This window comes from Idiotropiscis lumnitzeri, chromosome 15, assembly GCF_059441095.1.
Source record: "Idiotropiscis lumnitzeri isolate Australia: NSW breed Sydney's pygmy pipehorse chromosome 15, RoL_Ilum_1.0, whole genome shotgun sequence".
NCBI classification, from domain to species: Eukaryota; Metazoa; Chordata; class Actinopteri; order Syngnathiformes; family Syngnathidae; genus Idiotropiscis; species Idiotropiscis lumnitzeri.
Window position 1 is genome coordinate 15924931 of NC_142405.1, and position 22901 is coordinate 15947831.

General features: G+C 46.4%; 2 protein-coding genes, 1 long non-coding RNA gene and 1 pseudogene across 3 annotated transcripts in view; all 4 read right to left on the bottom strand.

The window, feature by feature from the left end:
- Positions 1–306: 306 nt before the first annotated feature.
- On the bottom strand, positions 307–5208 carry LOC148323083 (uncharacterized). The gene is made up of 3 exons (XR_015846584.1): positions 5153–5208; positions 3486–3557; positions 307–384 (listed from the first exon to the last, which is right to left on the bottom strand). It is a non-coding gene; the product is annotated as an uncharacterized LOC148323083 (long non-coding RNA).
- A 657-nt stretch (positions 5209–5865) lies between these two features.
- Positions 5866–6732, bottom strand: LOC148323084 (uncharacterized; annotated as a pseudogene).
- A 324-nt stretch (positions 6733–7056) lies between these two features.
- On the bottom strand, positions 7057–8495 carry LOC148323085 (general transcription factor II-I repeat domain-containing protein 2-like). The gene is made up of 2 exons (XM_088316064.1): positions 8085–8495; positions 7057–8022 (listed from the first exon to the last, which is right to left on the bottom strand). Exons 1-2 carry the CDS (start codon positions 8493–8495, stop codon positions 7057–7059), a joined length of 1377 nt encoding a protein of 458 aa, XP_088172190.1.
- A 952-nt stretch (positions 8496–9447) lies between these two features.
- Positions 9448–22901, bottom strand: part of LOC148323086 (uncharacterized) — a 33242-nt gene continuing 19788 nt past the window's right edge. The window contains exons 3-6 of the mRNA XM_088316065.1: positions 10815–10931; positions 10202–10259; positions 9555–9615; positions 9448–9484 (exon numbers count right to left, since the gene is read on the bottom strand). Of these exons, the coding sequence (XP_088172191.1) occupies positions 9448–9484; positions 9555–9615; positions 10202–10259; positions 10815–10931 (273 nt within the window). The remainder of the gene's footprint in view (positions 9485–9554; positions 9616–10201; positions 10260–10814; positions 10932–22901) is intronic.

The following is a 22901-nucleotide window of genomic DNA, read 5'->3' on the forward strand; positions in this document are numbered from 1 at the left end:
CATTATGCTTGTACCTCATGCGGACCATATTAAAAAATTTTACACAGTTGTTCCTCACACAAATTGAAAGTGTGTTGTGGGGACGACGTGAGTGTCTAGAAAAGATCATTAACTACACAAGATAATAATTCCTGCGAAAGATTAAATCTACCTGAAAGTGTCCGCTAGCACTAATATTCTGAATGCATTATGTGAAATTGCCTGCTCCACGCAAGCATAATACTCAAATCATAAAAATGGCTGTCCACCAGCATGAATTCACAGATATAGAGAGACCAAATTACAGGAAAATGGATTTCAAGATACCTGTTGAAAGTTCCTTGGATCAGCAGCATCAAGACGAAGGTATTGTAACGCCATATCTTTGGCTGTGATGTTAGTCATCTGTAATACATTTAGAGAAAACAATATTTTAGAACATGATGCAAGAAAACAATAGTCAACCACAAGTAAACCGTATTCAATAAGGATAAAGAAATTGCCAGAGAGAACAATTTTTTGGTAAACATTCTTTCTTCCTTATCAAACTGTATTTCCATCCATCTTACACTCAAACAGGCTTTATTTGGACATTTCTTTCAACAATGTTTCAGTTTCTCATGGGGACCGGATGGCCTGCAGTCTGACTTTCCAAATACAGTTATGACCCAGGCACTTTTACACTGAAATGTGACAGTTTGATGCGGGGACATTGTGAGCGCCCAAACTAAATCATGATTAATAATAATCTAATCTCATTGATACATGACATTTACCTGAAATACATAGTAAAGGATAATGTAATCATGGCAGTCATGATCTAAACAGAGCAAAGGGTAGACTGCTAGGAGCCACCAGCATGACTTTTGTTGTCCCGGCATGAAAGTCCATTGTTTCAGAGGTGTCTCATTCACACCTCTTTTGTTGCAGCCTTGATCCAATCTTCCTGCAGTCCTCTCCTGAGGGTCTTGTCATTAGCATGGTCTAAACTTCGGTTACACTTAAAGGATTTCATACATTTGACTATTAAAGGAATATAAGAGTTTGAGCTTAACATAGTTCATTAGATGTTGCTGCATCCAGTGTATGAAAATGTGATACTGTAAAATGCTGAGAGTGTGTGTGGGGGTGAAACTGTGTGTGTGGGAGCATAAGCAACAGAATGGGGGTTGCGAGGGTTGTGCAAGGATGGAATGTTGCAGGATCACCAGAAGGAGGGTAAAGCCGAGATGAACAAAGCACAACCAGGAGGAGTCGCCACGGGATTCTGCGGGAGAAGACCAATGAGAGCAAGCTAAAGTTAACTGCAGGATACGCATAGCCAATAGAATCATGCCAGGATGCCTTTGTCTCTGTGCCATTTGCATATTGTATAGTATGAATCATTACTGGGCAACTCGGAAGTAGAGTACATTCGCTGGTGGCAAGAGAGTTGTAGAGTTGTATTGAGAGGGACCCGAGACCCAGGTGCCATGTAGAAATCTGTGTATTGGGAATGAACCCACTTGTGCGTGAAAATGCCGGCTTCCTGATACCTTTCTATTGCAGAACGAGCGCGCATATTGTTGGATGAGTGAGAGTTGGGTAAGGTCGCGAATTGGAGTCAGATTACTAATTTGAGTTTACATTGGGTTAAAATTAAATTCTAACATTGATTTAAAGATAAATTCCAACAATAGCCAACAGAAATATTATTCATGCATTTATCATGGGCCATGTTAAAATGAAAAAAATAAAAACATTTCATAAATATATAAATCACAACAACACTAAGCGAACTTGTGGTTTATTCTAGTGATAGACCGATTAGAATTAGAATTAGAAATCCCTTTATTGTCATCGTACTCAAGTGTGCAACGAGATTAGAGGGCTCCCCTCTCCAGTGCAATACAACAATAATACAGACAAATATATAAATTAGATAAATAAATAAGAGAGTGCAATGGAATTTAGTACTGAATAGGGTATATAAAAACACATCACGATGCTGTTCTGCAAGGTAAGGGTGTTCTCGTGTGTGTGTGAGAGTTTAGAATGGAGATGGCTCTCGGAAAGAAACTGTTTCTCAGTCTATTGGTCCTCGATTTGATGCATATGTAGCACCTGCCAGAGGGCATCAGGTCGAACAGGTGTGAGTTTGGGTGGGTATTGTCTTTGACGATGTTGAGAGCCCTTCTGAGGCACCGGGCGGTGTAGATGTCCGACAGTGAGGGGAGAGGGCAGCCAATAATCCTTTGCGCTGTTTTGACTGTCCTCTGGAGCCTCACTCTGTCCGCCTCAGTGCAGCCGCTGTACCAGGTGGAGACACAGTACGTCAACAGGCTCTCGATGGACGAGTGGTAGAAGGCTAGCAGCAGCTTCCTGTCCAGGTTGAATTTCCTGAGGACTCTCAGGAAGTGCAGACGCTGGTGGACCTTCTTTACCACTGCTGTGGTGTTGTGAGTCCAAGACAGGTCGTCGGAGATCTGTACTCCCAGGAACTTGAACGTGTGGACCCTCTCCACACACACGCCTTCAATGCAGAGGGGGCGCGGCACCGTCTTGTTCCTCCTGAAGTCGACGACAATCTCCTTTGTTTTTGCAGTGTTAAGGTGCAGTCTGTTGTCCTTGCACCAAGCTGTCAGTCTCTTTACCTCCTCTCTGTAGGCTGTCTCGTCACCTTCCGAGATCAGACCGACCACTGTCGTGTCGTCAGCAAACTTGACGATGGTGTTGTTGCTGTGGGCCGGGCTGCAGTCGTAGGTGTAGAGGGCGTACACGAGGGGGCTCAGCACGCATCCTTGAGGGGAACCGGTGCTCAGCATGCGGGTGGAGGACGTGTAGGGGCCGAGCAACACAGTCTGGGGTCTGTTGGTCAGAAAAAAAGTAATAAGGAGCACTGGGAGGGAGAGCTGTTAGCCGCTGCGTCTATGCGCGCCGCCATCTTGGGAAAAAAAAATAAATCGACAGAGCCGATATTTGGCATTTTGTAAATTATCAGCATCTGCTGTTTTTTTAATTTAAAGGCCGATAAAGAAAACAACGTTTTATTTTGGCTTGCTGCAGCACACTTCTCTCTCTCTGCTGTGCTTGTGGCCCCTGCCTGCAGAGGCAATTTGACAAGTAACAAAACACCCATTCCCTGAATTGGCTAATAACTGGTGGAATTTTTTACTTAACACATAATGCGCAGACACAATATTAATCAGAACGACATTTTTCGACTACTTGGCCTGTATTGAAAATATTGTTGTAAAGAACATTTTTGGGTTGATTTCTTTAAAAAGTGAAAGAAATTAAAAAAAAAAAACATGAAAAATTGTGAACAATCTTACTCGTCAACATCGTTGTGATTCGTCGACTAATCTTGGCAGCCCTACTGCTAACACTAACATTCTTTATGCATGACATGAAATTGCCGGTCGCGTGCAAGCACAATACTTGATCATGAAATTGAATACTGACATCATAAATGCACAGATATGGAGAGGCCAAATCATAAGAAAAAGTAATGGATCTGAATATACCTGTTGAATGTTGCTTGGTCAAGCAGCACCAGGGTCTTCTAAAATCATGTCAAAAGCTGTAATGTTAGTCATCTCTAATCAATTTAGAAAAACAATTTAGAATATGATATAAGAAACCAATAGTCAACCTCAAGTAAACAATACACAATATGATGAACAAACTAACAGAGAGAACAAATCTATTGTAAAAATTAATTTGTATTAAATATAAATATAAAAATTGTATTCGATTTATATCAAGTTTTTTTATTTTTTATTTTTTTAATCACGGCCATGATCGTTTCTTGTGCACTTGTGTGGTTCTACAGCCATGCAATACACATTGTCATTTTGTGCAACTGTGTACATGTTTAGTGTATTTTAAATGGAACAGAACTATACACTTTGCTGAGTTACACTAAAACTATGAAGCTACCTATGAATATAAAAAGAAATACTGGTAAATATTTTACTTGTCAATTGGCACCAAGCATTATTGTAGAACGGACTGAAAGCATATGAATACAATTAGGGAAAAACACTGTGCTATAGGAAATTGATCCATTGATTTTTTTTTTTTATTTTAGATTGTTTATTTATTTTTTATCTAATTGTATTTAACTTTATTACAAACATTTGGCTTTGCCTCTCTAGTTTGCATAATATTTTTAATCCTGCCACAAATGTACTAATTTATTCAGTTTTACTTTTTCATTGGCTTAAATAGGACAAAACATAGATAAGATATAGAGATATGTAATTATTTGTACTATGGCTAGTTTACAAATTGAGTCAGGACCTGCCAAACTCATCACAGGACAGGTTTTGCATTTAATACGCACCTAATAATAACTGTACATGTTTTTTTAATCCACAGTGCATTCCATATGATGTAATTATTAACCAACATATCACATCAGACAACACCTTATCTTTCACTGCATTGATGTACTTCACGCCCAACTTGTCTCTTTTGTCAGTCCTTATAGTAATGTGAGGAATGGCATCCTAAGGGGGGCGACTCTTTGTGGCATTTCAAACTTGAGAGAAAAAAGTTTGCATTTTATTCTATCAGAATTCACACTATTTAAAATATCACAGTTTCACAAACAGTGTCTATGCCCTGCATGTATTAGATTATCACAGCCCTTCTTATTTTAAATGGACTGTAACTTGTATCAAAGCAATCAGTTAGTCAATAGATTTCATCTTTTATTTTTTCCTACACTCCATTATAATTAAATATAGAGAGGGTAGAAGCTCGGAGTGGCGTTTGAGTGGTTAGCATTTACCTTAGCCTAGCCATAGCCCGTTGCTGCAGCCCCAATTTTGATTACTTTGCCACCGACACCAAGGGCACTTCGCAGCCCCGCAAACAATCCACACAAGTCCCACGGTCACACTATGTCGTCTATGATATTGAAAGTGCAGTAAAAAAAAACCTGGCTTAAGCGGCGTGCACCCATGGAAACCTTTATCCCGAGCTTCAGTAGATATAATAAACATGTTTAGTCGAGGACACTATGGTTGGTTGTGCATGTACAACCTATACTTATATTCACTTGCTACATAGGGTTATAAAGCACTTAGGGAAACCCAGGCTACAATCGAGTAACTGATCTTAATAATATTGTCTAAATTTGTAACATAAGATGTTAAGTAACATTAATTCGTCCAGCGTTGCTTACCTTGTGTTTTACTTTAGCTTCTGCTGCCGCCATCTTCATGAGCTCTTGCGTCTTCTGATGATTACTAAATGTGGTTCACCTGTTACATTTTCTTCGCTGAGAAAATGCTTACATTTGGGGACCAACAAGTGGGCGGTGTCGGCGGTGTGGGCGGGCTTCCATTTGGGGACCAACAAGTGGGCGGTGTGGGCGGTGTGGTTGGTGTGGGCGGGCATATATGCAAATACGTGTGTGAACCAGTGAGTGCAGTAGCAGCTACAAATCATGTGGGGGAGCTGGCGAGCACAATTAACACACACGCGATGAGCAAAAATCGTGTGGTATGGGCCTGAGCTAAAAAATTGACAGGAACATTATGTGCTGCCCCTGAGCTGTTTTTTAGTAGTTTTCCTCATGGGGACCAGGTTTTTTGTCCCCATACCGCAACTGGTCCCTATGACGTGACTGTGTAAATAAATTTTTGTCCCCACGACCACACGAAAACCAGTGCATCCCCCCCCCACACACACACCCCCACCCCCATACACGCACACGCACGCACACAGGCACACACACGCACACGCACCCCCACACACACAGTCACACACACAGTGTACTGATTTTAACGAAGCAAAGGGGTATTGTTTGACTCCCAAACTATCTTTGGTCAAAGTAAAACATAGTGAAGAGCACAGTCATGAACAGAGTCACCATCTTTCCACTCTAATACAGTTTCAGAAAAGCATAATCCTTCGGTTATTGTGACAAGTTGCAAAATGTTTTACAAAGTCATCCATGTTGATGGCACATGCCCTTCTTGACTCGATACTGAGAGTTCCAAGGTGACTTAACCTGCCATCAGCCATGGTGGTTCTGAGGTGAGTTTTAATCAATTTTAAAGCAGGGAAGCTTCTCTCACAGGAAGCAGTGCTGACTGGAGTAATAACAGAAATCTTGCAAAGTCTGAATAGCTCATGGAAAACCTCTTTGTAAGGCTCGAGAAACACAATGAAATCAAGCAGAGTAGATGGTTTGTCTAATCCACTTTTCACTCTCCTGTCGAGGTCGCTTGGTTTGGTAAACTTCATGTTTGAGGTCAGTGAGGTCTGACTCAAAGGACTGTGCAAAGGCAAATAGAGGCTCCTCACTTAAGAAAGTTGCACTCTTTGGGTTCAGGGACTACACACCTTGCATGATCTCACAACTTTTCTTTGAAAAACGCCTCTTCAGCTCAGTTATGAGACAGTCAATCACTTGATAAAAAGTGATCTGGTGAAGCCTGCATCATCGCAATTTCTCTGTCCGACAGTGCTCATCAACAATGAGTCAAGAAATCTTGAGCTCACTCTGGAATGTCTTTTAGATTGTGTTTGAACACCGATTTTGCACTGCTCAGCAAGCTCCTCAACCTCTTTCCATAGTTCAACAAAGTAGTTCTCAGTTCGGTAGTCTTGGAAAATGTAAGGACATCGACTAGATCAGCGGTCGGCAACCTTTGACACCGAAAGAGCCATTTGAACCCGATTTCCACGGAAAAGAAAACACTGGGAGCCGCACATCTAAAATGAAAAAAAAAAACTTCTACTACTTTACCGCAGCATGTTTCTTATGAAATCCACGTGCTACAGAGAAAATTACATTTTATTCATTTAATGAACACATTTTGAACATTTTGAATTCTTGAAAAATAATAACAATGAATGTCTCTTTCAAATAAATTAAAAAGCTGAATTTAAATTGTGCATGCAGCAAACAAAAGGGAAAAATCCGTGAGCCGTCATCCTTATATCGCCTTGGGCTTTCAAAGTATGCAGCGGAGCCTTGACCTGAATATATAAAATAAATTGGGGGGAAAAGCACTGTGTCACTAAACAATGAAAATTAAATATTTGCAAAATATCTGCATAAATATTTATTTTACCTGGTTAATGGGACTTCTGCTCCTGAACCTCTGCGCACACCTTCTGCAAATCGGGGCTGTACGAAGTCACTTGCATCTTTACGCAGGACTGTAAGCTGTCATCTGTGAGCCGTAAGCGGTGTTTGTTTTTAATGCAGTTCATGGTGGAGAATAGCTGCTCACATACATATGTGGATCCGAAGATCGACAGGACTCCAAAGGCATATTTCTTCATGTTCGTGTAGGTGTCGGGGATGGCATTCCATGTTTCAAATATGAGTTTGTCCGGTCTCGGGAGGTTCTCAATATCACTCCATTTGTGATTCTGAGCAAGAGTGGCCTTCTGACGGGCAACATCTTCAAGGTCCTCTGTCAAGCGTTTGAATTTGGACACCCAAATGTCTTTGTCAGCTATGTCAGCCAGCTCCAGCTCCAGAGCAGGTTGACTTACACCTGCAAATGCAGTCACGTTTAGCAGGGATGGATCAATGGTCAGGGGAGTGACGGGGAAGGACAATGTGTTTTTTTCCTCTCTGAACTCACGGAATCGTTTACCAAACGACGCTTGCATTGTGGTGATTGCAGACTGCAAATACTTTGAATTGATCACTCCGTGAGCTTGTTTGAACTCCCTTAAAGAGGGGAAGTGAGACAGTGTGCCTCTCTGTAAATCTCTGGCTAAAACTGTCAGTTTGCGCTCAAACGCCAACACCTCCTCCAGCATGTGCAGCGCTGTGCCTCCTCTCCCCTGAAGCGTTGTGTTCAGCGTGTTTAGTTTCGCTGTCATGTCCACCATGAAGTGGAGTTTTTCCAGCCACTCTGGCTGTTCCAGCTCAGGAAAGGTGAGCCCTTTGCTGCTCATGAAAGTTTTCACCTCTCCCAGACATGCAGCAAAAGGTTTCAGCACCTCTCCTCTGGACAGCCACCGGACTCTGTTATGCAGCAGGAGATCAGAGTATGCGCTCTCCACCTCATCCAGTAATGAACGGAACTGGCGGTGATTTAAACTTTTGCCATTATTTTATTGACAATCTGAATAACAACATTCATGACCTCTGTACATTCTGGAGGAAAACTTTGCGCGCACAATGCCTCTTGGTGCAGGATGCAATGAAAAGTCAGCAGCTTTCTATCCAGTGATTTCTGCAGCAAAGCCACAAAGCCCCTGTGCGCTCCAGTCATACTCGGTGCCCCATCGGTAGCCACCGACACGAGGTGGGTTGTTTTTATTTCTTTGGCTCGTAAACAATCAAGCACAGCCTCAGAGATGTCCTCTCCCCGTGTCTGGCATTTTAGTGGTATCAGCTCAACCATTTCTTCCTGTGGTCCAGCAGAATTCACATATCGGAAGAACAGCGCTATTTGTTCAATGTCCGTTTTGTCTTTGGACTCATCACAGGCGATTGAGTACGCTGCTGCTGAATTGATGTCTTTGATTTGCTGTTTTGTGATATTTTCTGCCATTTTTATGGTTCTGTCTTTGACAGTCTTCGCAGAGAGAGGCATCTCTCTGATTTTCTGCACAATTTCGTCTTTGTTTTTAAAGTCCGCAAATAAGTGTTCTGAAATCTTAAGGAATGATTCTTTCATATATTCTCCATCTGTGAACGGTTTCCCATGCCTGCCTATTTCCTGAGCGGCCACAAAGCTTGCATATGTAGTTGAATTTGCAGACTTCACCCACTTCTTGAATTGATTTTTCGTCCGGTCAGCCTTCTGCATCAGTTCCGAAACAGCTTTTTTCCTCTCTTCTCCCTCTGGATATTTTTCAGCAAAGGCTCTGTGTGTATTGTTAAAATGTCTTGCGACATTTGACCGTTTATTGTTAGCCAGTTTTTCTCCACAAATTAGGCATACTGTTAGGCCACTCTCGCCCGAGGTAAATGCAAATGAATCTGCCCAGGCATCATTGAATGTTCTATTTTCTTGAGATATTTTTCTTTTCTTACATTTCTCCATTGGCTTTGCCGGGGTTGAAAGTCGCTCAAAATAGACGGCGTTTCAGCGGGTATACCAGCTTCCGCAGTGTGACGTCTATTTTGAGCGACGAAAAAATATCAAATAATTTAATTAATATTTTAATATTTCAAGATCACAATAATCTTCAAATTTAAAACTAAAAGAATATAAAAACTAACACAAATAAAACACACTTCAATTAAATACAAAAAAAAAATTTTTAGTAGTAATTTATTTTCCCAAGCCAATCAGAGCCGCATTATAAGGATGAAAGAGCCGCATGAGGCTCCGGAGCCGCGGGTTGCCGACTGCTGGACTAGATCCACAGCCCTTGCAAGATCAAGAGTGCTGGACTGGAGCGTGTCAGAAAGACATTTGGCATCACCAAGCACCTAACAAAAGGTAACCAAAAGCCCTATGAACTGGAGATCTATCTGAGAAAGAAGACCCCTTGCCTCTACTGACCTATCTCCGCGTCTTTCAAGTGCGAGATCCTGCAACAGTTTCAGAACTGCTGGGAGCCTGTCTCTCAAATTACGATACGCTGTGTATCTGCAGGCCCACCTTGTGTCTGTAAGTGCTTGTAGCTCCCTGGGCTGCTGAGATGGATACAGTGCTTTCTGAACTGCAAGCCACTTCAGATGCACATATGAGCCAGACACAAAGCTATACAGCTGCTGCAGAAGTGCAGAAAAGTCACCAACCTCAGGCACTGCTTTTGTAGCATCAACAAGAACTAAATTCAAGCAATGTGCATTACAGTGAACATAAAATGCAAATCTAGCATTGTTTTGAATTCTTGCAGATACTCCAGAATGTTTACCGCTCATTACAGATGCACCATTGTACCCCTCTTCTACAAGTTTATTTTTGTAGTCCAAGACCATGCCTCTCTAGACAACTGACAATCAATTTACTGAGAATGCTGCATCAAGGCTTTCACTGCCTGAAAGCACAGAAAACTTTCATGAATGGCACTTTAGTAATAATACCTTATAACTAAAGACATTTGGTCTTTTTTTGGAGGTCTTTTGTCTCATTGGCAATCACACTGAAAACTTCATTTTCTTTTACTTCTTTGATAATTTCAGTGTGGACCACCTCACCTAAAACTTGTAGGATTTCGTTTTGAATTTGGTGGCTTGTGTATTTTGCATTGCCACATGCATCAAGCCTCTTTTCAATGAATTTGTCATGTTTTGCTATTTCACCCAGTATGGCCAAAATGTTCCCCTCATTGTGAGAATTCTCAAACTCTCGGTGGCCTCTCTGTGCAATGTTTTGAGTTGCCGTTAACAGAAGGACATTTGCTATTGTTTTCACATAATTTTGATTTTCTTTCACTTTTTTTTTTTTCGGATCATGTTCAAAGAGTTTAGCATGGTTATGTTTGTGTCAGTACCTCTTTTACACTGATTCCATGCATACATTGCATTGACATGCATTTCTGATTTTGAGTGTAGTTTAAACCCAGCCTCGTTAGACAATGCTTTTTTCCAATTGGAGAAGCCTGACTCTGAGGCAAATCAGAGTCTGGTGCATTAGGCAAGGAGAAATATCTACAGGCAAAGCAGTAGGAAGAGTCTTTAAGGATTGAGTATTCAAGCCAAGAATTGGATCTGTACCAGGCATTGCAGAATGCTCTCTTCCTTGAGCCATGCTGGGTTCTGGGGAATTGTGTCAGACAAGGATGAACTGGTCCCTCCTCTTTGCATCTCGAAATATCTGTAATACAAATAAAATATTCATGAAAACAAAGTTGAGGGATCCAGAAGATAGACAATAAGTGCAGCTAACTAGCAAGTATCAGGTAAGTGGACCTACCACCGGGTCCTCTCGGCCGAGCAAAATTTGTGCTGGGGACAGGTGGCTCTGGGTCTGACTGTTGTAGCTCACTGACATCCTTGTTCTCAGAGGCCTCTGCGTCCTCCTTCGATAGAACTACATTGCATAGTGTAATCAAAATAAAAATGCAACCACATTAAACAACAACACTAACTAGTAACCAACATTTCTAAATAAATTTCAAAATAAACTTAATTACTGAACTGAGCATGTGACTGTTTCTGTCTATGCTCTGACCTGGTGATGATGGGCTGTGTTTATCACCTTCTCCCTCCTCCTTACTCCTGCCAGGATGGGAGCTGCTGGCAGACCTGTAGTCTGGCTGACTGCCTGCCTCGTCCTTTTCTGACTTTGTTTTCTATAAAAAGAGGTGATAAATCTCCCCCTGTCTTTTCATTCTCAAAACTGACCCTATGAAAAAATAAGCCAGTCTTGTTAACATTACTCTTAGCATCACTTATAATCGCACGATGTTATTAAAACCCCACTTTAAGCCTAAAAAACGTCAGGACAAATAACCACCGTAGACTAAAGTTTAATATTCAGAATTTTAAGATAGTTGACAGCAGGCTAACTACTGTGTTCACGTTACATTTCATTTAAGATAATAGAGCATAAAACAGCTCGCTGGCTAATTTGCCAGTTTCATACCTCTAGAATAATTGGAGAAACGTGTACAAATTTAGCGACCCAGATGAATGAGTGTAGACGTTAATATTGAACGGCTGTTGGAAGGTAGACGCCGTGAGATAAAACGTTAACGTTTGTTCACTGCTTGTTGGGGAAAAAAAAATCTATCTACAAAAGTTATTATAAACAGTGACTCGATTTGGCACACTAGTGTAAAACTTACTTTATGGCGATGATTTTGTTGACCGTGGAGGGTGTCCTTCGTCTTCTTCTTTTTCGTTACTCGGTATCTTCTGTCTCCGGCAACGATATAATAAAAGTGAATTGCAACGCTTTGTGGTACATAGCGCCAACTACTGTAGGGAGAGACTTGGTGCCGACTACTGTACATAAGAGACTTAGAACTCGGTGCCGCGATATGCCAATCATCTGGGGTGGCACCTGGGGGGCCAATCAGATTTCAGGGGGGTCCAGTGCTACCCCGGCCTCCCCTCTGGCTCCGCCAATGTGTTCAGCATGGTTGCCAGGCACAGCACGGCAGTTGGTTTATGTCACTCCCTGAACTAATGGCATTCGTTGCCATGTACACTTGCGGGGGTTAATGAAAATGGCATCGCTGCACAACGCATGGTCATCCAAACTGGTACAGCCACTGATCAATAGTATTATTGCCCGAGACCGCTTCAAGGACATCATGCGACACCTGCGATCCGATGACAAGGACACGCGTCGTGAAGGAGCTGGGACTGAAAAGTTTGCTGTAGTCTCCGATGTTTGGCAGTGTTTTGTTGTAAAATGCACCACATCTTACAACCAAGGCAGGTATATCACCATTGATTAGCAACTTTTTCCAACAAAGACTTGTTGCTGTTTCCTGCAATACATTGCAACGAAACCTGACAAGTTTGGCATCAAGTTTTGGGAAGCATGTGACTTGAAATCCAAATATGTTTGTAATATCATGCCATATCTTGGCAAAGACCCCGGTCGTCCCAAAGGAGAGAGACTATCTGATTCACTTGGAAATGGCTGTTCTGATTCTACACCAACTGACTGGTACAAGAGCGAAGGCTGACCACATCCTTGGAGGTGCTGCCATGGAGATTACGGCCCTGATCAACTGTACGAGGACCCGCTCCACTGAAGACATCTTTGTTGCACTTCATTTGATTGACTCTTACATTATCTCAGCTAACATAGTATACCATCATTTTATGTGTCAAATGTTGCCCACTTGGCATCCATTGCAGCCTGATCATCCTGTAAGGGGGATTCCCCCATCTGTGGTCCCTTCTCAAGGTTTCTCATTTTTCCCCTAATGGGGTTTTGAGTTTTTTCTTGCCCTCCTGGGGTAGATCAGGGGATGTTGATTGTGGTTATGTAAAGCCCTTTGAGACTGTCTGTGATTTAGGGCTTTACAAATAAAATTGACTTTACTTGACTATCTGAAAATGTGGTGATAAAGCTCATGGAACCTTTCTTGGACAAAGGAAGAAGTATTACCACAGACAACTTTTTCACATATTGTCACTTGCTTGACGACTTGCTTGATGACTCAGCTGGAAGACCACACTGCTTGGCACCGTTAACAAGATTCGCAGAGAGCTACCAGAATCAGCCAAAACGACGTACTAGGATGAGGCAATCAGAGATCATAAAGAAAAACATAGCAGGACTTGTGATTTCACCAAAAAGATGAGTCAGCATCAAGTGATTGTCTCTGGCCCTTTGCCTGTGAGAGGTTTTTCTCGCTTAATCAATGATCATTCTCGCTTAATCAATGGCTAGCTTTTGTAGCGAGCAGGGACTGCAGGCCAATTATCTACATACACACGCACACATGCACACTGACACGATTACAGGGGAATGCCAGCGGGGAGAGAGACAGAGGGACTGCCCGCCGGAGAAGGCCAGCCTTGGCGTGCCAGTCTTGGGGACCAGACGGGAATCAACCATCCAGACGATGACTAACCGGGTTGGACCTTCGCTTGGACGTGGACCCGTGCTGTGGGAGAGAGCGAGGACGACCGATTCAACCTACATTACCCTTGACATAAAAAACTCCTATAAAAACTGAGGCTGGGCTGAAAGATGGCGTGCATTTTTCGACTTTGCTCGCCCGAGTACAGTTTCTCGGGAGATTAAGAAAAAGCTGCCCAGATATCTGTCTTTGTACTATTTCCTGAACTCCAGAAATTGAATAAACTAAATATCGGAACTCTAATCAGTTATTGAGTCTTTATTGGACCCTTTTCCTTTTGAGTACAAAAAAACAAACACGCATTGGAGTAAGTTTGGCTTTTAAGGTTCATTTACTAACTACTTCTCATTTCCTCAGTGACTCAACTCCAACAATTTTGGTGACCCCGACGTGATATTCTCAAGGAGGGAGTCCTTGCGGCTTGTTCTTCACACTCTACAATATTCCAGGCCTGGACAATCGGAACAAAGGTAAGGGTGAGCCTGTTTCTTCAAAGTCTCCTGATTTGTTATATTGTAGAGTAGAAAGACGTGGCTGATTATTAGACCGTTAATGATTGTCAGTGTTTATGGATATATTGTTTCTGGAATTCAGGAATGGTTGCACGATTTGTATATATGTAGAACTAGTAAGAATGGAAGCGTACGCAGGTGAAATAAGTAGGGGCTACTGTTGCTGGCAGGCGACGAAAAGTAGCACCCGGAGTCAATATATGGGGGACTCCTGCTCTGGCAGTCGAAGAAGGGGATGCACAGCAGACTAGCAGAACGTGTGCACGGTAAAGGATAATGTAATCATGGCAGTCAATCTAAACAGAACAGAGGGTAGACTGCTAGGAGCCACTTTTGTGATCTCGGCATGGAAGTCCATTGTTTCAGAGGGGTCTCGTTCACACCTTTGTTGCAGCCTTGATCTAATCTTCCTGCATTCCTCTCCTGAGGGTCTTGTCATTAGCATGGTCCAAACTTCGGTTACACTTAAAGGATTTCATACATTTGACTATTAAAGGAATTTAAGAGTTTGAGCTTAACGGAGTTCATTAGATGTTGCTGCATCCAGTGTATGAAAATGTGATACTGTAAAATGCTGAGAGTGTGTGTGGGGGTGAAACTGTGTGTGTGGGAGCATAAGCAACAGAATGGGGGTTGCGGGGGTTGTGCAAGGATGGAATGTTGCAGGATCACCAGAAGGAGGGGAAAGCCGAGATAACTCAAGCCACAACCAGGAGGAGTCGCCACAGGATTCGGCGGGAGAAGAAAGACCAATAAGAGCAAGCTAAAGTTAACTGCAGGATACACATAGCCAATAGAATCATGCCAGGATGCCTTTGTCTCTGTTCCATTTGCATATTGTATAGTATGAATCATTACTGGGCAACTCGGGTAGTACATTCGCTGGTGGCAAGAGAGGTGTAGAGTTGTATTGAGAGGGACCCGAGACCCAGGTGCCATGTAGAAAATCTGTGTATTGGGAATAAATCCACTTGTGCGTGAAAATGCCGGCTTCCTGATACCTTTCTATTGCAGAACGAGCGCGCATATTGTTGGATGAGTGAGAGTTGGGTAAGGTCGCAAATTGGAGTCAGATTACTAATTTGAGTTTACATTGGGTTAAAATTAAATTCTAACATTGATATAAAGCTAAATTCCAACAACGGCGATCCCAATAAAGTGACGCTCTGTAACGCTATATAAGTTGACTGAGGCTGGGAAAGATTGGATCTTTCGGATCGCCATTATCTGTCGCTGCAGAGGCATACAAGAGGTAGGGAAGTGCGCGGCTGACGAGCTGATGCACTGCAACTTCGAAAGAGCGCTTGGTCACGGTATAGGTGGTTGACCGAGGCGTGGGACGTGAATCGTTCCGGTTGCAATCAATAGTTACATTTTAAGGTGTTCTGATATTGTTGACAGTTTGTGGATATATCTTGATATTCACTTGCTCTGTTCTGTGTTTGTGTTGTTGTCTGTGTGTGTAAATTGTGACGTGTACTTGTTGTGCAATTGTCGAACGGTCTATAAGTTGTGTCTGTCTCGTGGCGATTTGTGGCCGTTGCTGTGCGGCGGTCTACTGTGTTGTTGTTTATTATGTTTAGAATTCCCGGGTCTGTGTCTTTTATTTTGCTCAATTGATGTGCATGTTTACTAGTAGGGGGTGTAATAAAAAGTAGAGTGTTAATTTCTGGTGAGTGAGGATAGAAAGGAGTCCCACACTCACAACAAAATATGCTGAAATTAACGTGTTTGGTGCAAACAATATAGCGCGTGAAAGTTTGAGCGATTGTGTGAGTGAATGCAACGAGTCGTTAGACCCTGAAGGAGGAAACCTAACGGTGATAAGACAAAACTGCCTGATTGCTTGGAGTGAATGAATAATGAAGTTGTGGTTATTTTGTTAGTCCAGAGAGGAAAATCCAAAACAGGGAAAATTTGCGATAAGATGGACCTTGCTCTGGTAAGAGTTCCACACTACTTGAGTTGTAGTTGATTAAAAATGGGGAAATGGTGGGAGTGTAAAAATCCGATTGGTATAAAATTTTGGAGGATGATTAGCAATGAAATTACGGGAGAGGATTGGCGATGAAATTACTTGAGGTGAAAAGTATATGAAACCGAAACACAAAGGCTTTATTGAGCAATACGTCTCGCTGACATAAGAAATTTGACTATGGGGAACACTGAGTTGATTAGGAAATCAAAAGGAAAAAAGTCAACTGGTTGTTGAGACATTAGCGTACATGTGGGGTCTAATCATGTATTTCAGGGGGGTTTCCAGGCAAAAAGAAAATGGCAAAAGTTATTCCAGTTTATAAAAATGGATGATTTTTTTTCCCAAACTACAGGCCAATGGCTGTGATGTAAGATATTCGAGAAATTGTTTCAAATTAGGTCAGACAAATCTATAGAGCGATACAATATTTAGAAGTACGCACTCCACATCAAGGGTACGTATGGAATTAACGGAACTGTATTAAGAATATTTTGTAAGTGTTTTTGTTTACCTTAAAAGGCTTTTGACACCTTGGATTATAGTGTACTCCTTAAAAACTGAGCAAATATGGTTGCGGAGGAGTTGCATTCAAAGGGATTTTCAAGTTATTTAGAAAATAATGAGCAGTTGTGGGGATAAATAATATTTTTATGTTTATTTTAATTTTGGGGGAATATATTACAGGTGCTGAAGGGGTTGAAACAAGAATTTAAAAGAATAAAAATCAGGTTGGATTAAAATAAATTATCTAATTAATTAGTATAATTATAATTATTAATTCAAAACAAATTTCCTGTTATTCAGTGACAGTAGAAGAGACATGGGTGCTCAAATGAACATTTATGGTATTGATATTACTTGGGTAAGAGAAACTGCTTCTGGGTGTCATTCTTAATTAGAGTTCGTGTTGGAAACCACATCTATCGAGCACAAAGTAAAAATTATCAAAAACAATAGCTCTGTTATGCAGAGTAAAAGATACACTGGATAAGAAAGCACTACATCAGGCATCACCAAATGGTGGACCGCGGTCCGGATCCGGACCGACAGATGGTTCGGACGGCCCCATGACCAATCTATGATGAATTTTTTCCAGGGCGCATTCGCAAACGTTGACGCTGCAATTCTGGTCGTCACTGATTTGAGCCAATCAGATCTTTTGTTTACAATTCACTGCCAATTGCGCAGCCGACCGGAAGAGAGTGCTGCTGACAGTATGCCTTGCTAAAAAGTTAGCGAGGTCGATGCGTCTTGTTTTAAACGAATGGACGGAGAAATTTAGTTTCGTTCTGGCTGCAACCAATTCAAAACCATTGTGCATCATATGCTCCGAAACCGTCGCAACATTGCGAAGCGCCACTGCGAAACAAAGCACGCCCTTTTGTGCAAAGTTATCCGCTGAAGTTTGAGGTGAGTGCAGGCAAAAACATCGAACTTCGAGTGCAGTATAACAGATTTTTACATTTTCGTTTGCAGCCCAGCGGCATGCAAACGAATGTTCACTCAAAGTATCATGGATTTTGGGGAAACAAAAAAACATAAAAAAACATTCAGTGATGGGGAAGTTGTCAAGGAGTGCTTAAATGCGCTTGCACAAACATTATTTAATGGAAATAACAAAGCCCAGATGTGTGAAATAATCTACCAAATCCCAATGGCCCTGACTCCGTTTCAACCCAGATTTAAGTCACTGGCAGGGCAGTCACAAACTCATTTTTCTCATTAAGAGAAGTTAAAAAAATATTCAAAAGGAAAGGTGGTGTCAAAGCTCATTTTGAATTCGTTTTTTCATGAGGACAGCCATTTTTATTGATTATGTACTGAACATGTCGACCTGTTTGGATAATTAGGCCTTACGTTTTTTCTTTAGGCTGATAACTCAATGCTTAGCACTTGATATATTTCTGCAGGAGATATTTTACAGTTTTTTTCCTGGAAGTGGCGCCCTTAAATTCCTGGAGCCACATTTTCTTGAATGTGAAAATGCCTTATATTTGTTTGACTGGCAAATGTGTTTAATGGGAACATTGCTAAATATTTAGTATATAAGTGTGCTCTGTTGAAAATGACTAAATATTGAAACTATGTAAAAATATGAACGAACAAAGGCTAGACATTAAGGGAAGTTGGACTTTGGTTCGGACCTTTTAATCTGAAGAAATTTTAGTTGTGGACCTCTGTGACTTTTAATTGAATACCTCTGCACTATATATATCGATATTTAATATAACGTTATGAGTGTTCCATGTATGACCCATTGGATTGACACATGGGGAAGGCCTGCAAAACATACAGTCAGTCAATTTTTACTTTACAAAAAGGGGCCATAAAATAATTAGTAGAAAGCAATATCGAGAACCAACAAATCCACTATTTTTGCAATTAAAATGAATATGATTTCATGAATTAACAGATAATAGTGTTCTTCAATGTATGCTCAAATACACACCAAACGATGCAAATCATTAGTTAAGCCATTTTGAAACGCTGATACCCTCTGTCATGACCCGTGTCTGCCACGTCAGTGTTTTTGTTGTTATTTTCTTCCCTCCTTCCTGCCATGTGCCTTTTGTTATTGTTTTCATCACCTCCCTGCCATGTGCCTTTGTTATTGTTTTCGTTCTCACCAGCTACGCACCTGTTCCTAGTCATCAACACGCACCTGTTCCTAGTCATCATCACGCACCTGCTTCCCATCTGCTCCCCTAAGTACCCGGACTATTTAAACCTTCCAGACCGACAACGCAGTGTCGGGTCATTACCCTGTTTGCCTCCTGTTGCCACGTCACCTCGGACTCTCACGACTTGCGCTTCGCTCCCGTTGTTGCACTTGTCTTCGTTCCCTGTCCGCCTGGCTCGTTCCCGTCTCGTGTTTGGTCCTTGTCATCGTCCAGTTAGTCTCGTTCAGTTGCCTGTGTTGTTTCTTTGCCCACGCCCCGTTGTTCGTCCCCACCAAGCTCCACAATAAATCTCCTTAAAGCTTCACCTACCCCTGCTTCCTCGCTTCTTGGGTCCACCTCCTCATCGCCGCAAGGCGACTCCTGACAGAATGACCCGACCACGAAAGAAGGACCCAGCGAGGGGCTCGCGGCGGCGTCATGGACACCGCCGCACGGACCCCCCCCACCAACCCGCCGATCAGCTCAGCGCCACGTCTGCCACGCTCCCCGCTTCCCCAGATTACGAGGACTTGTTCGAAAAGACCGCCTACCTTTTGGACTCCCGCCGCGCTGAGCTGGGGGCACGACTGGCCCAGATAGCGGAGCAGGTGGCCTCGATCGCGGAGAAGAGCGCCGCCGCGGTACCACCCCGGGAGGCTATCATGGAGCTGACAGCTCAGATGGCGGAGCTGGAGGTCAAGATGGTGGAGAGCATGAGGCTGGCACAGCTGGCTGAAAGGGGTCCCGCCTCTACGTCATCTGCCGCAACCCACGTCACCTCCACGCCAGCTGCAGCAACCCACGTCGCCTCCACGCCAGCTGCAGCAACCCACGTCGCCTCCACGTCAGAAGCAGCAACCCACGTCGCCTCCACGTCAGCTGCAGCAACCCATGCAGCCCCCATGTCAGCTGCACCGACCGTGCAGCCTCCGGTGCCTGCCCCTCACCATCCTGCCGACCAGCCCCGTACCTCGTCTTCGTTTCACGGTAACGCCCTCGACTTCCCTCCCAACCTTCCTCCCCACTGTACCATTGATTCCGATTCCGACGACAATTTTGATCACCAGGCCAATTCACCCACTCACGCTTTAGTTGATAATGATTTAGCAGAAGTTTTTGAGCACTACGCCCCGCACGTTTTTGTCGACTCGGATCACGAGTACGATGCCGACTACATTTACGCCTTGTTAGACGCTCAGCGCACCCCGGACACAGTTAGTACCAGTCACCTTCTTCCCCCCGAACCATTCCTGACACCCTTTTCGTTCGAGTCTTTCAAGACCACCTCCCACTCCACCTCGCGCGCTTCACGTCCAAAATCTCGGAAGTCACGGTCACGTCGCACACCTCGTTCACCATCGGTTTCAGCACCTGCTCACGTTCCCCTGGCACCCCCTAGCTCGCGTTCACCAGCCCCTGTATCCGTGGTCCCTCGTGTTCCCCATTCCCCTGATTCCCTATGGCGGCAGGCTGATAGGGATCAGGGCCCCCGGTTCGGCTGTGCCCGGACCGACTGCTGCATCCGGCCCTCTGTCGCCCCCTCGCCAGCTGCTGAGCCCTTTTCCGGCTCCCCGCCAGCTGCTGAGCCCCGTTCCGGCTCCCTGCCAGCTGCTGAGCCCCGTCCCGGCTCCCCGCCAGCTGCTGAGCCCTGTTCCGGCTCCTCCCCAGCTGCCGAGCCCCGTCCCGGCTCCTCGACAGCTGATGAGCCCCGTTCCGGCTCCCCACCAGCTGCTGAGCCCCGTTCCGGCTCCCCACCAGCTGCTGAGTCCTGTCCCGGCTCCCCGCCAGCTGTTGAGTCCCGTCCCGACTCCCCGCCAGCTGCTGAGTCCCGTCCCGGCTCCCTGCCAGCTGCTGAGCCCCGTCCCGGCTCCCCGCCAGCTGCTGAGCCCTGTTCCGGCTCCTCCCCAGCTGTTGAGTCCCGTCCCGGCTCCCCGCCAGCGGATGAGTCCCGTTCCGGCTCCTCGCCAGCTGATAAGCCCCGTCCCGGTTCCCCCCGAGCTGCTGGGGCCCGTTCTGGCCTCCCGAGAGCTGCTGACCCCCATTCCGGCGCCTCGCCAGCGCTTCAAGTCCCTGTTCCGGCGGAGCACGTCCTGCTTCCGCCACCAGTCCCTGTTCCGGCGGAGCACGTCCTGCGTCCGCCACAAGTCCCTGTTCCGGCGGAGCACGCCCTGCGTCCGCCACCAGTCCCTGTTCCGGCGGAGCACGTCCTGCGTCCGCCACAAATCCCTGTTCTGGCGGAGCACGTCCTGCGTCCGCCACAAGTCCCTGTTCCGGCGGAGCACGACCTGCGTCCGCCACAAGTCCCTGTTCCGGCGGAGCACGCCCTGCGTCCGCCACAAGTCCCTGTTCCGGCGGAGCACGCCCTGCGTCCGCCACAAGTCCCTGTTCCGGCGGAGCACGCCCTGCGTCCGCCACAAGTCCCTGTTCCGGCGGAGCACGCCCTGCGTCCGCCACCAGTCCCTGTTCCGGCGGAGCACGCCCTGCGTCCGCCACCAGTCCCTGTTCCGGCGGAGCATGCCCTGCGTCCGCCACCAGTCCCTGTTCTGGCGGAGCACGTTCTGTGTCCGCCACAAGTCCCTGTTCTGGCGGAGCACGCCCTGCGTCCGCCACCAGTCCCTGTTCCGACGGAGCACTCCATGCGTCCGCCACAAGTCCCTGTTCCGGCGGAGCACTCCACGCGTCCGCTCCAAGTCCCTGTTCCGGCGGAGCACGCCATGCCTCCGCCACCAGTCCCTGTTCTGGCGGAGCACGTCCTGCGTCCGCCACCAGTCCCTGTTCCGGCGGAGCACGCCATGCGTCCGCCACAAGTCTCTATCCCGGCGGAGCACGTTCTGCGTCCGCCCCCAGTCCCTGTTCCGGCGGAGCAGGCCCCGCGTCCGCCACAAGTCCCAGTTCTGGCGGAGCACGCCCTGCGTCCGTCACAAGTCCCTGTTGCAGCGGGGCACGCCCTGCGTCCGCTACCAGTCCCGGTCCCCGCTGCGCCCGGCCCGCCGCAGCTCCAAATCCCTGCTTCGGCGGTGCCAGACGGCCCGCCGCCAACCCAATTCCCTGTCCCGGCGGCGCCCGAGGACACGCCATTGCTTCCCGTCACTGCCTCGGCGGTGCTCGACGATCCGCCGTCGCCCCAAGCTCCTTTTTCGGCGGAACTCGACGATTCGCCGGCGCTCCAGTTTCCTGCCTGGGCGGTGGACGACGACCCGCCGTCGCTTCTCGTCTCTGTCACAGCGGCTCCCGACGAAGCGCCGCCGCTCCACGTTCCTGTCTCAGCGGGGTTGGAGGACCAGCCGCCGTGCCACGTTCCGGTCTCGGCGGGGTTCGAGGACCAGCCGCCGCTCCACGTTCCTGTCTCGGCGGGGTTCGAGGACCAGCCGCCGCTCCACGTTCCTGTCCCGGCGGGGTGCGATGACCTGCCGCCGCTCCACGTTCCTGTCTCAGCGGGGTTGGAGGACCAGCCGCCGTGCCACGTTCCGGTCTCGGCGGGGTTCGAGGACCAGCCGCCGCTCCACGTTCCTGTCTCGGCGGGGTTCGAGGACCAGCCGCCGCTCCACGTTCCTGTCCCGGCGGGGTTCGATGACCTGCCGCCACTCCACGTTCCTGTCTCAGCGGGGTTGGAGGACCAGCCGCCGTGCCACGTTCCGGTCTCGGCGGGGTTCGAGGACCAGCCGCCGCTCCACGTTCCTGTCTCGGCGGGGTTCGAGGACCAGCCGCCGCTCCACGTTCCTGTCTCGGCGGGGTTCGAGGACCAGCCGCCGCTCCACGTTCCTGTCCCGCGGGCACTCGACGATCATCCGCCGCTCCAAGTTCCCGTCCCGCCGGCGTTCGACGACCAGCCACAGCTCCACGTTCCTGCTTCGGCGGGGCTCGACGACCTGCCGCCGCTCCACGTTCCTGTCTCGGCGGGGTTCGACGACCAGCCGCCGCTCCACGTTCCTGACTCGGCGGGGCTGGACGACCAGCCGCCGCTCCACGTTCCGGTCTCGGGTGCGCCCGGACGTCCGCCTGAGTGTTCACGGGTGGACTTGTTGATCGGGCCTCCCGGACGCCCGCCTGAATGGCCCCGTCGGGACTCGCTGGTCTGGCCCCCTGGACATCCGCCAGACTGGCCTAGTTCGCGGGCCTTGGTCCCGCCTCCCGGACGTCCGCCCGAATGGCCCCGTCGGGACTCGCTGGTCTGGCCCCCTGGACATCCGCCAGACCAGCCTAGTTCGCGGGCCTTGGTCCCGCCTCCCGGACGTCCGCCCGAATGGCCCCGTCGGGGCTCGCTGGTCTGGCCCCCTGGACATCCGCCAGACCGGCCTAGTTCGC

What these genes read in the sequence shown, in the direction of transcription:
- LOC148323085 (XM_088316064.1), bottom strand. Translation starts at nt 8,495, where the DNA reads ATGGCAGAAAATATCACAAAACAGCAAATCAAAGACATCAATTCAGCA. An exon ending in TTCCTCCAGAATGTACAGAG is followed by an intron (nt 8,023 to 8,084) that starts GTCATGAATGTT and finishes AATCACCGCCAG; the next exon opens with TTCCGTTCATTACTGGATGA.